At 51.8% G+C, this 11,671-nt stretch overlaps 1 protein-coding gene across 1 annotated transcript in view; it reads right to left on the bottom strand.

The window, feature by feature from the left end:
* Nucleotides 1–4,116: 4,116 nt before the first annotated feature.
* Nucleotides 4,117–11,671, bottom strand: part of GFRA4 (GDNF family receptor alpha 4) — an 18,392-nt gene continuing 10,837 nt past the window's right edge. The window contains exons 5-9 of the mRNA XM_009639563.2: nucleotides 11,128–11,473; nucleotides 7,932–8,041; nucleotides 6,726–6,860; nucleotides 6,306–6,463; nucleotides 4,117–4,263 (exon numbers count right to left, since the gene is read on the bottom strand). Of these exons, the coding sequence (XP_009637858.2) occupies nucleotides 4,117–4,263; nucleotides 6,306–6,463; nucleotides 6,726–6,860; nucleotides 7,932–8,041; nucleotides 11,128–11,473 (896 nt within the window). The remainder of the gene's footprint in view (nucleotides 4,264–6,305; nucleotides 6,464–6,725; nucleotides 6,861–7,931; nucleotides 8,042–11,127; nucleotides 11,474–11,671) is intronic.

Below are 11,671 nucleotides of genomic sequence, written 5' to 3' on the forward strand. Positions count from 1 at the left end.
GCCCTCCCTGCCCACACCCCTGCTTCGACGACGATGTGGTATTTGTACATGCACAATACTTCACGGGCTTTCAGGCCTGCCAAACCGCTGGGAACGGTGCTGAGCAGCCAAAAAATATAGAGTTCGGTGGCGACAGAAAGTTTGGCTGGTTCTTTTTTTTTCTTTTTTTCCCATGACTCTTCTTTGTGCTTATGAATGTCCCCAGGTATGGAGTAATTCCTAAAAAAAATGGTCTCCCTTTCTCTCAGCTCGCTCAGTCCTTTGCCTTCCCCAGCAGCTGCGATGACTTTGGTGGTTGGTCAAGAGACTTAAAAATGAAGATCTTCACAGAGTTCAACAGAGATGAAATTCCATCCAAAAAAAGGACTGATTTTTCACAAGGAAAAGGAAACGGCCTGTGCACGCATGCGTTCATGGGCGGGGAGGAAGGTAATCGGGTCTCCTTCCTCCAAAAGGGCTGCTCAGAAGCCATCCCCTTTTCTTTGAAAAGTTTGATTCATGAACAGGCTCGGAGGGAGAATCAACATTAAATATTGGCAAAAAGGGTGAAATGATCAGGAAAAAGTCATGCCGGCTTGGGGATTACTTATTTTTTTAATTCTGTGTGATATGATTGCCTCTTCCAACCCCCTGGCTCTTCCCTGCTGGGCGAGCGCCTCATTGCTCTGTGCCTTCCTCGCTTCATTTCGAAGCATCCCCAGACGGCGGGGAACCCCTGGGAGTGCAAGACCCGGCCCGGGCCAGCACTCGAAGGACAACACCACACCCAAACTCCCAGCACAGGATGAAGGCTGAGGACAGGGAGTGCATTTTCAGAACTGCAACCTCAACTCCGGAGAAGCTTTTGAGGAGCCTCAATCAAGGGCACAGGGGGGGACCCCTCCAGCAGACGCCCATTTACAGTAACTCACTGTGGTTTTTGCAGGGATCCTGGCAGACCCTTGCCATGTTTTCTGAGCTTCTCATGCAATGCCTCTGTGATATGATCCATGGTAGTTGGCTGTCACCTTCCACAGCCTTGGGGCACATTTAGCCATTGGTCTGCCATCCTTCCAAAACTGAGGACTTGAGAAGACACCGCAATGGGAATCGAGGGTCTCATTGGCCTGTGATGCTCAGAGAAAACTAACATCCTAAGGACTCTTTAAAGCAAGATATAAATCCAGGGGAGATGATGATGTCTTTCACTGAAATGGTTAAAATCATTCAAGATAAACACGATAAAGTGTAAACAGACCATTGGTCCTGCTGCAGAACACGGTCATGGACTAGGTAACCTTTGGAGGTCTCCTCCGTGCCCTCTAGTCTACAAGTAGGATTCTCCACATCTATTTTTCACAGCCTACCAGTCCTAAGGGAGAGCTGAAATGGGGTTTCCAGTCATCCTGGCCACCTAGAAGAAGTCTATCTCTGCTGGCTGTCAACCAGAGAAGGAAACGGCAAAGTGGCATTTCAACATCACTGCCAGTGCGTTAGAAGAGACACAGGAGTGGAGCCGTGAGAGACTGCAGGAGTGGGTGCTCCTGGAAAGCAGCAGACCCTTGCATGCCCATCCTACACAGAGACACAGCCCATGCAAGACTAAAGGCTGTTGGAGACAGGCTTGCTGGGGCCAGATGGGTAGAAGAGCAGGGCATGACTACGGGACTTGAAAGGAAAGCGGCAGAAGGCGGCAATTCACAGCATGACCTCATGATGTTGAGGTAGTTCCTTGCCTTTGAAGGGCTGAGCATCAGGGTTTAATCCCTTTCTCCCCTGTGGCTCAGAGGACACACAGGTTTTGCAGAGCTGCAGCTAGTAGTTGTGTCACTTGGGTGCCCAGATGGCTCCACGGTCTCTCAGAGGACACCGATGTCCTGGATAAAGGGGAGATGTTCACAGCAACTCAGTGGCTATGGCACTTGGAAGGGAGGTAAGGGACTTCCCTGCCTCTTGCACCGCCTCCCTGCCTGTTTTTCTGATCTGGGTGATCTTGACAGTGAAGATCTCACATGCAAGTTCCAGTTCAGGGTGTGACCTGGCATCCTGCGCACAAGCTTGCATCTTGTTCCTTTTTGCATAGCCTTGGATTAGGACAACCAGATGCTACAGCCCCAAGGACCTTGAGGAGCAGAACGTTGGTCAGGATGGAGCCAGGGAGGATTTCTGTGCATGTCTTACACATCCACAGGTATTCAACTGAAAACAAGAGTGGCTTCTTATTGGGCCAAAACCCAAGAAAGTTGCTGCAGTTTCTCAGCAAAATCTGGAGCAACAAACAATGAAAGGTGCTCTGCAAGGAATGGGAATAAAAAGTGCTGGACTTTGCTGCGTCAGCTGCTGCTAAGCCTTTCTATGGACCCAAACGCTGAGGAGCTAACAATGTTCTTTGGAGGGGAGCACAGACCAAGGAATAAATGGGCTGCTGCAAAGCCCAGGCCTAACTACTCAGAGAGAATCTGGAGCTATTCCTGTGCCTCCCATGGTGGTCAACCTGGGTAAGAATTTATCCTGGGAAACCTTCTCACCCTTCCTTACCATCTTCTTTCTCAGCTTGATCTAGCGAGGGGTTCAGCCCCCCAGAAAGGCACTGGGAGTCCTCAGCTCACCTCCTCGAGGGAAAACCTGCAAATGCTCAGGTAGCCCAAGGTCACGCATCTGCCTCCCTGTGCCCTGAGAGACCAGAGAGACGTTTGTCCTCACCCTCCAGCTGGGCTCTGGTTGCAGCTCGGTAGGATGGGTGACCTCACCAGCCTTTCCTTAAACGACCTCTTGGCTGAGTAAATAGGACTTGGCAGGAGGCAATGGCCTTCATGTGCTAACCTGGACACAAGCGATTGCCTCTGCCGCCTCTTTGAGGAGGGGAACTGTTGCAATCCACTCCCTATCCACGACATGATTCATGACTTGGCCTTCCCACAAATTGGCTGGATATTGATGTCCCCAGGGTGGTATCTAGCAAACCTTTTCTATCCTATCTATCTCTTCCTAGGAAAACTAATGAAATCCCCTGGCTGAAGAGCCTCTGCCTTTCTGTGAGACCGGCGGATGCACAGGTACCACGTGAGAATGGGTTGCATTGGGCTCACATCAAGTCCTGCCCGCGGGCTCAGGCATTCATCCCTTACAGAGAAAGGTTAGCCTAGAGTGGGACAACATTGGCCTCTGGTTGTTTGGATGTGACAAAAAATTACCTACCCCAAACACTTTACAGGACCAGTGAATAGAGACGCTACGGTTGGGACACGAAGAAAGCCAGCTGTAAAGAAAATGCAACACACGTGTTTCTTCCTGAATACCATCAATACGTGACACATGTTCCTCTAAAAAGGAGGGCCCGAGGGGTAGGTGACAGCTTGGAGATGCATGCTGATTGCACGCTGGCCATGGTTTCAAGTGGGTGGATAATCCCCGCCAGCCAGTTCGTAGCGTGATTACTTGGTCCACCCCAGAGGTGCTTCAGGATCCTTGCCAGTGAACAAAACCAACCACCTTCTCCCTGGTGCTCTGTTTTCTTCAGTCTGAAGCAGGTGGGCTGCTCTTCAGGTCCTGAGCAACCATGGAGATACTCTGAACTCCACATCACTTGATGTGTCCTGTCCAGAGCCCCCCACGACGTGAGTCAGGGCTTCAGGAAACCTCCTGACAGCTCATCCATCAAAAGCCTTTCCCTTCTTGGCTGGGGCAAGGCAAAAGCACTTCCCTTGCAGCTCTCATTTCTTGGCTCAACTCTCTCCTTCACCTTTTCCAAGGGAATTGTCCATGGCTGCGACCCCATCCGCAGAGAGCTGGAGAGACAACCACCAAGCTGTGGGGTGGAAAGGTGGCCAGGACCAAGAATGAGCTGGTTGTCGATGATGCTGATTGTATAAAATCAAATAAATTGGCAGACGGATGAGGAGGAGGAAGGCACGCCCACACACTCACCTCTCCTTCCCATCCCCTCCCTCCTCCCCCCCACTTCCCCCCAAAAAAAGTTACTGGTCTGGTTGTTTTGTAAAGAAACCAACACAAAGAGTGTCTCTGCCTGGCGTGTGCCCGCCCTGCTTCACATCACGAAGAGGCTCAGCACAGCAAGAGCGGGGAGAAGCCACATCTGCAGCGGAGAGGCTGGCCCGCCGGCGGGGGGGCCCTGCTTCACATCACGAAGAGGCTCAGCACAGCAAGAGCGGGGAGAAGCCACATCTGCAGCGGAGAGGCTGCCCAGCTGGAGGGAGCTGCTGGGCTGGAGGTCCCTGATGACAGACGAGTGGAGCCCCGCAGGAGCCTCTCCTCTCCAGCCACCTGCAAGAGAAAGGAGGCAACATGGGGTGAGTGGAGTGGTTGTTCCCCACCTTGGTCCCTCTGAGGATTTAAGCCTTGGGGACTGTGCAGTCTTCCCACGTGTGTGCATGTGCAGAGGGAGCCAGGGCTGGTCTCCACACCCCAGCTCTAGTCTGGAGCTCATCTCAGCTCTATTGGAGATGGTGATGAAGGTGGCATTTGCGCCATGGTGGTTGTAGCACTGGGTGTGCAGCCCACAGGTTGGGATGCTGGTTGGGTGTGTCTTTGGGTGAGGTGGGTGCCTGGATGCCCACTCTGGTCAATGGAGCTCCATGCAGCTTATAGAGCCACTGCTGGTCAGCAGCTTGATCTGGTGGCCTTGTCAGGTGGAGATGTCCCCCTGGAGTTGAGTACATCTCCGTGGGGCTGGACATTTCACCAAGCAGCAGCTGGGAGCCAGGGGTCTTACCCCAAAATATAGTGCATGTGTTTATGTGACTGACTCCCACCCCAGATGCCTACCCACTGCAGACAAACTGCACCCTTCTCTTTTTACAGTCCATTGACCTCTGTGGCTGAAAATTTGCTTTACTAGAGACCTCTATTTGCATTAGTCGATAACTGAGATAATTTAGAGCCAAGGCTCTACACCGCTATGAAGACGGGAAGCAGATGGACTAATTGGTCCCTCGCAGCTTTCCTTCTTCAGGTCCAGGGGCACCAACCTCATTGAACACTGGATCTGGGTTTGAAGCTGAGTCCAAAGTCAAGACCCAACTCCCTGGTTTCTCTTGCATTGCCAGCAGGGGCCATGTTCCAGCAGCACTCACACCTCAGCAGAGGGGCGTGCTGCTGTCACGTGGAGGTTGGCAATGTGGTAGGACCATCCCTTACTGCAGTTGCGTTCTCCAGCTTCCCACCTGCTGGTGGCAGCAGCAATTGGCTATCTGGGATGGACTATCAGCCATGAGGGAGCTTCGCAGCTTCTCCATCACTTCCAGGACAAAGTTCTCAGTGCAAGGTCTGGACCTCAGGCCACTGCTTGGATTGCACTAAGGTCTGGGGAGCACTGGCTAGAAGCAAATCCTCCAAATCTCCTGGGTGCAAAGTTTGTGGCACGATAAAAGCATGCCTGTGCCACCAGGGTCCTGAAAAACCGTGAGGGAAGCCGAGGCCCCATCCCTGCACCTCCCAACCTGCTGCTCTGTGAAAACAGAGTAGAGGGAGGTGAATCAGGTGTTTTCCCAGCAAAAGAAAGAGGGAAGAGGCTTAAAAACCCCGTGTGTGGAAGCTCTCTGAAGGTACTGGCTAGCCCCGTGCAGAGCCTGTGCTCAGGCCTTGGAGCTGAGTTGACTGACAGCTTCTGCTACCTGAACGTTCAGCAAATCAGGGTCGCTGTTAATTATTCAACAGTAAAATAATTCAATCTGAAAATTACTCCGGTGGGTGGCAAATCAAGGTCACTGCTTTTTATTTAAAAATGAAATATTGAATGCCTACCACTGCCATCATCAGTAAATTAACGTATTTGTTTTAAAATAATTTCAGTTTAATATTATTTTGTTCCTAACAATTTGCTGATGACTAGAGCCTTTCATCTGAAATGTCCCAATGCTTAGCAAACCTCAGTCAGTTAAGCCTCGACGTTATGACCTCCAGGACCCTCACTGAACAAGGGAGGAACCTGTGTCCCAGGCAGCTGAAATGCTTGTCTGAAGCTGTGTGGCTCCCTTCCTACACTCCTGAAAAGCCCGTGGATTTCCCAATATTCCTAAAAATCCCATATCTCTCTGTAGCACCCACAAAAGAAAAGAGAAGGTGACCAACAGGCAGGAGGGCAGAGTAAGGGGTAGGAGCATGTAGCCCTGTGCTTGGTGTTGGGCAAGTTCATGCCAGAGCATGAAGAAGAGGGTGAATCAGGGGCTCCAGGAGGTGGAGGGGAAGTTGGATGTCTACAGGCAGCTGGAATGACACAGATGGAAGAGGGACCTGAGGTGTGGAGGGCATGGAGGAGGTATAGACATGGCCAAGCATCTCTTAGGGCCAGGTCAGCCCTCTCCTACCTTGGTGGGCTGGAGGTGCTCAAAGATGTTCTCTCTGAGGGTCGCCACAGCTCTGTTGGCATTTCGCTCCTGCTTGTACATCTGTGTGGTGGGGGGGATGGATGGGGCCGCAGCTGCATTCAGGTAGGTCCCATTGCCAAAAGCCAGAATGGCATTTTCTTAGTGTGGGAAAGAGATGGAGAAAAGTGTTGTCAGGGCAACGTTTCCAAGGGCAAGCACACGCATCCCTTCTCCAGCCTCCTTTGACTGCATCACCCAAATGCATGCCCGAGGGTCTTCAGAGCTCCTTTGTAGAAAGCACAGGGAGCTGGACATCTATGGACATTGAGGACCAGGGTATCTTCATACCCTCATTCACAAGAAGACTGACCAGCTTGTGGGTGACGCTGCCGGAGCAGCGATGTCCCAGGCGATACTTACGGAGACAGATATTGTCGGTGAAGAGATGCAGAAAGCTCTCACACTCTTCCTGCCGGTTGCCACTGGCGTTGCACGTGCACCAGGGAGCTATGCTGGAAGTTGAGTTGTCAATGTAGTTGGGTGTGATGGGGCTGCCTGCCGGGAGGGATGGAGAAGTGTTACCGCAAGGCTGGTACTTCAGGAAGGGACAATGATTTTCCCCCCTTGCTGCTATCTTGGGTTGCTCTGCTTACAGCCTCAGCAGAGCCCCTCTGTGATGGCAGCACAAGAAAACACTTCAAATGCTGATGTCACAGGTCTGTTTTGCTCCCAGGGAGGAGAAGAGGGGCAGTCACAACCCTTTTGTTCACCCTACCACCAACAAAGCCTTCAGTCAGTTAAAACGTGCTATCAGTCCAAGGAACGGGCAGCTCCTGGGAACTCAGGTTCGTAGAATCATAGGATCATAGAATCATTTAGGTTGGAAAAGACCTTTAAGGTCATCAAGTCCAACCGTTAGGTTCCCTAATAACATTCAAAACCAGTACGTGAATGTGCATAAAGGTTTCCACACTGTCATTGAAATAGCCAAAGTCAATCTCCAGAATGGTCAGACAACGAAGGAAGGATTTAACCAGAATGAAATCTTGACCCAAAAAGCTGTCAATTTATCCCATCCGTCAGGATGGACCAAGTCCAATGGCCACTGGCGCTTCCCTTTGGACTCTGGCTGTGCTTGTGCTAACTGCTGCCAGCTGGGTCTCTGAAAACCCAATCTGACATCCTTTGAAGTCAGCAAGATGGCAGGGGATGGTGATTGCCAGTGGCATCACTGGTGATGGCATCAGGGAACCCCTGGCAGAGCAGATGCCCTGGGATGGACCATCTGTTTCCACCAGAGAGAGAAGCTGGGATCTTGCAGCAGCACCCCTTGGTGCACGGATTTTCTCCCTCCACTGCAGTTGCCCCATGCTCGTGACTTAGGCCCTTCTCTAGTCACTGCAGAGAGAAAGCCCAGCATCTGGGGTTGGACTAGATGACCTCTAAAGGTCCCTTCCCAACCCCAAACATTCTGTGATCTCCCCAAGATCCCAGCCTCAGCTCTCCACCTTACTGTCCTCATAGCTTTTAGCTGGCCAGAGTAAGAGGAGATGTTTCCCACCCAGGGGAGATGTTGCCCTCCTGGAGAGCAGGGGGAGAGACCAGGCGAAGGATGCAGCCTCTTACCTATGATGCCCGTGTACGCCAGCAGACAGGCAGCGTAGCTGTCCCTCCGGCAGCCGCTCGCCGCCTGCGGGGACGGCTGGCAATTAAACTGGAACTCGGCATAGCGTGACCTGTTGGGGAGGGAGCAAAAACCGGGACATATCAGCACAGATATTCGGGGCAAAAAGTGATATAAGAGCACACTGGTGGTGTTTACGGAAGGGAACACAAATCCTTTGCTGCTGTAGGTGTTGCTAAACCAGTTTGAATGAATTTTATAGTCCCCTGCCCCCCTCACCAAACCCAGGGGTAGGTGTTATCCCTTTGAGATGAGGCGTGAATAGGTGCTGCAGTTAATGTTTTACACGCTCCTTCTGGGACCAAGAAAGGTCCAGTTTGGGAAGAAATGTTTGTTTTCTGGTCTCTGAAGCTGGTTTTCGAGGGAAGAGGAGCTGTTGCAGACAGTGAGGGAATTTGTTCTGTATTGCCGTTATCTGGCTCTTGGGTAATAACTTCCCCTCGAGACCTAAGCCTTCATTTTTAGGCTAATTTGCTGAAAGAATCACACTGGTCCGCTTTCTCTCTCTTCAAAGACTGCGCTGTAAATGTAGTTGAGGTTATCCTCGGATGAAGGGACATGCCCAAAGGCTCAGCTATGAAATGCTCAACCCACCACCGGGGCTGCTGCCACATCCTCTGCTGCAGGCACCCCTTCCCAGGAGAAGGTTGGACTCTCTGGAGCCTGCGAAGCAAGAGGGGTAATGACACACAGTGCTGACCACAGGCCACCGTGCCTCCATTTTCACATGGTCTAGGTCCATGCACCCAACCGAGCCAAACCACTTAGCTCAAAGCAGCTTTGAGTCACACACTTGGGCTTGTTGGGACCGTCTGGGTCATCTATAGGGTGCATCATTCAGATGGCCAGACTGCTCTTTGCATGTGGCTCCCCTGCTAGCTTGTTTGGCTAAACTCTGTAAATCGCGCTGCCAACCAGAGAGGTGCCACCTGATTCTTTAGGGGTGAATCAGTTGCTGGCACATAGGCATCTAGCGGTGTTTGGACATTGTAGGATGTAGACATCTACGTGGGGCTTTTCAGGTAGGACATAGGACCGACTGGAGATTCAGATCCATCTAAACAGGCATCCCGTGGCCAGGTAAGAAGGCATCTCACATGGCATTTGAGCTGCTTAGGGAACTCCAGCAAGCCCTAGCACTGCCGACACTTGAAGGTAGGGCTCTTTAGATGACACCCCGCAGTGCCTGGACTGTGAACTGGGCACCTCAAATGTTAGCTCTGCCTGGGCAATCTCAGAAAAACTGAGCATGTTGCTCCTCCCAGACAGCCTCCCGCTTCCAGATATTTTTGTCAGTGCTCCTGGTCAGTGTCAGCGCTTTGACTTGCACTCTCCTCCCCCCCAGTCTTCTCTTTTTTCTCTTCTTTGTTCCCATGTTTGCCCCATACCAACCCCTTTCTCCTGTGCCATGGCCAGGCAAACTCTTCTTGCCAAAATTTTTTGCCGCATTATTAAGGGAAGGGAGGTGCTGATTGCAGGTTTTGTATTATTCATGTTAGTAGAGCCCACCCCTCCAGGCTGGGAGATGCCAGGAGTTACAGCTGTGAAGGAGCTGCAGGAGGACTAAGCCGTTCAGGCAGGGTTAGCCCTGGAGTATTTTACACTATTTCTTTAAAGTGCCGTGATTTGTTCCTGGCTCTCCTTGTGGTTTCTGCACTGCTAGCTTTGACCAGGTCACACGTCAACCCCTTGCTCCCGCCATGTCTCTACAGGATGTTTCAGATTATGTATTCAGAGACCAAGGAACCAGATAATTAATAGCTGTGCTGCTGGCAGGAAAGGGTTTCCAGCCTCTTGGGAAGCAACACTCTCGCCTTCGAACCTCTTCTTCCCCGCTGGGACCACTTGGCTTGATAGGGAGAGGGCAGTACCCATCCATTTCATATTCCCTGGGTAGCCAGGGGAAATCTGAGCATGAGCTGGGGTGGCTGAGGGGCTTTGCATCATTCAGATGTCAGGTTTAGATGTATAGCTCAGTTGTAAAAAAAAGGGGGGGGGCGGGCAGAAGGGTGAGGGGATTAGTACCCATCCATCCTTCCGAGAGGATGCTGCTGCCCTCACCTCCCTTTGTGAAAAGACATAATTTTTAAATTGTAATTTAAGGATGATGTGCTGGTAGGGGATGGTGGCTGGAAGTTCACCTCAGGAAGTCCCAAAGCCCACAATAATTAGAGACTGGGACAATACTGGGAGACGTGTCCTACACTTGCTCTTGTGCTCTTCTCCAGGTGTCTGCTCATGGCCACAGCTGCACACAGAACACTGGGCTGGGACCACCACGTTTGGTGTAGTATGGCTGCTGTTCCAGTCTTTACATCTCTTACCGACACGTGCTCCACTCCTGAAAGCTGTATGTGGATTAACCTTCTCGAATATCAAAGAATTTTTGAGAAATAGAGGGGTGAAAATAGTACGGCTGAGGGAAGAACACTTCAGGGGCTGTGCCTGTGAGTGTGCACATTGGGATGGGTCTGTGCATGGGTGCATGCATGGGCTTACATGGCAACAGAGGAGCAAACCACACCAGCCACGTACTACGTGGAGGATCAGGAGTGAGGACTGACTTTGAGATTCCTATAGCAATCACTAGAAGATCCAGCCTTACAACAGAACAGTGTATTTTTTACATATATGATTAATTTTTCTAATTAAAAAAAAAATAAAGCCATGGTTTTAAGGTGCCTGTGACTGTTAGGACAGCTTGGGTGCTCCGGTAGGATGCTCTGGGCTAGGGGAGATAGACAGTGAAGAGACAGACTGGCAACAGTGACTGCAAGCACCCCACACCACATCCCTGCTTAGCTTGCACCTTCTTGGAACTATTTCCATAGCAGGTCTTTCTTTAGGCCTAAAGCCAAAAACCCATAGAAAAGGTCTAAAAAAGCTCTGGCACAAACTTCTCAAGCCTCCTCCTGCCTGTTAACGCCTGCTAGAGTATGAGATAAGGACATGGGTCGTGGGAAGGACCCACTCAGGCAATGGCCTGTGTCGGTGGGTTGTGGTGGGATGGGTGCCTCCAGACCAGATCCTTCAGGCGGGTGCATTGGCTCTGGTCACCGGGTTGTCACCGGTGGATGAACCCTAGGCTTGTCCAAGGGAAAGCTCTCCATTCCAACCACCCCAGTGTGAGAACGTTACCTGCAGACGTAGTTTTCCCGGCAGGAGTCCAGAGGTGCCAGGCAGTTGGGCTTCTCCTTGGACTCATAGGAGCAGGCAGGAACGATGGTCTGCCGCCGGCGTTCGGCACAGGCTGTGTCGTCACAAGGGCAGAAGAGCAGCTCGTGGGTGTACTCGGGTGGCACGCGGTCAAAGAACTTGCGCAGAGCCTTGTGGCACTTGGAGCGGTTGCAGGTGTCGGCCCGGGCCAGGCGTCGGATGCAGAAGGAGACGTACTCTGTCCGCAGCCGCTGGCACATCTCATCCACGTTGCAGGCTTTGGCAGCGTCCAGACATCGGTTCACCTGGGTCACCTCGTTCTCAGACCCTGTGGGGTGGTGGAAGATGGTGATGGGGTTTTGTGCTGACCTCCCTGCCAGCAGCACCACCCTATGTTGAGATCTTCATCTCCATCCTTCTCCCATCCACGGCCACCTCAGTGAGACCACCACCCACTCCAGGAAGGCAGCGGCCAGGGTGAAGTCCACATTTGCTCTCTGTGTCCTAGCAAGACCAAATCCCCTTT

The sequence above is a fragment of the Egretta garzetta genome, unplaced genomic scaffold (assembly GCF_000687185.1).
Source record: "Egretta garzetta isolate BGI_Z169 unplaced genomic scaffold, ASM68718v1 scaffold265, whole genome shotgun sequence".
NCBI classification, from domain to species: domain Eukaryota; kingdom Metazoa; phylum Chordata; class Aves; order Pelecaniformes; family Ardeidae; genus Egretta; species Egretta garzetta.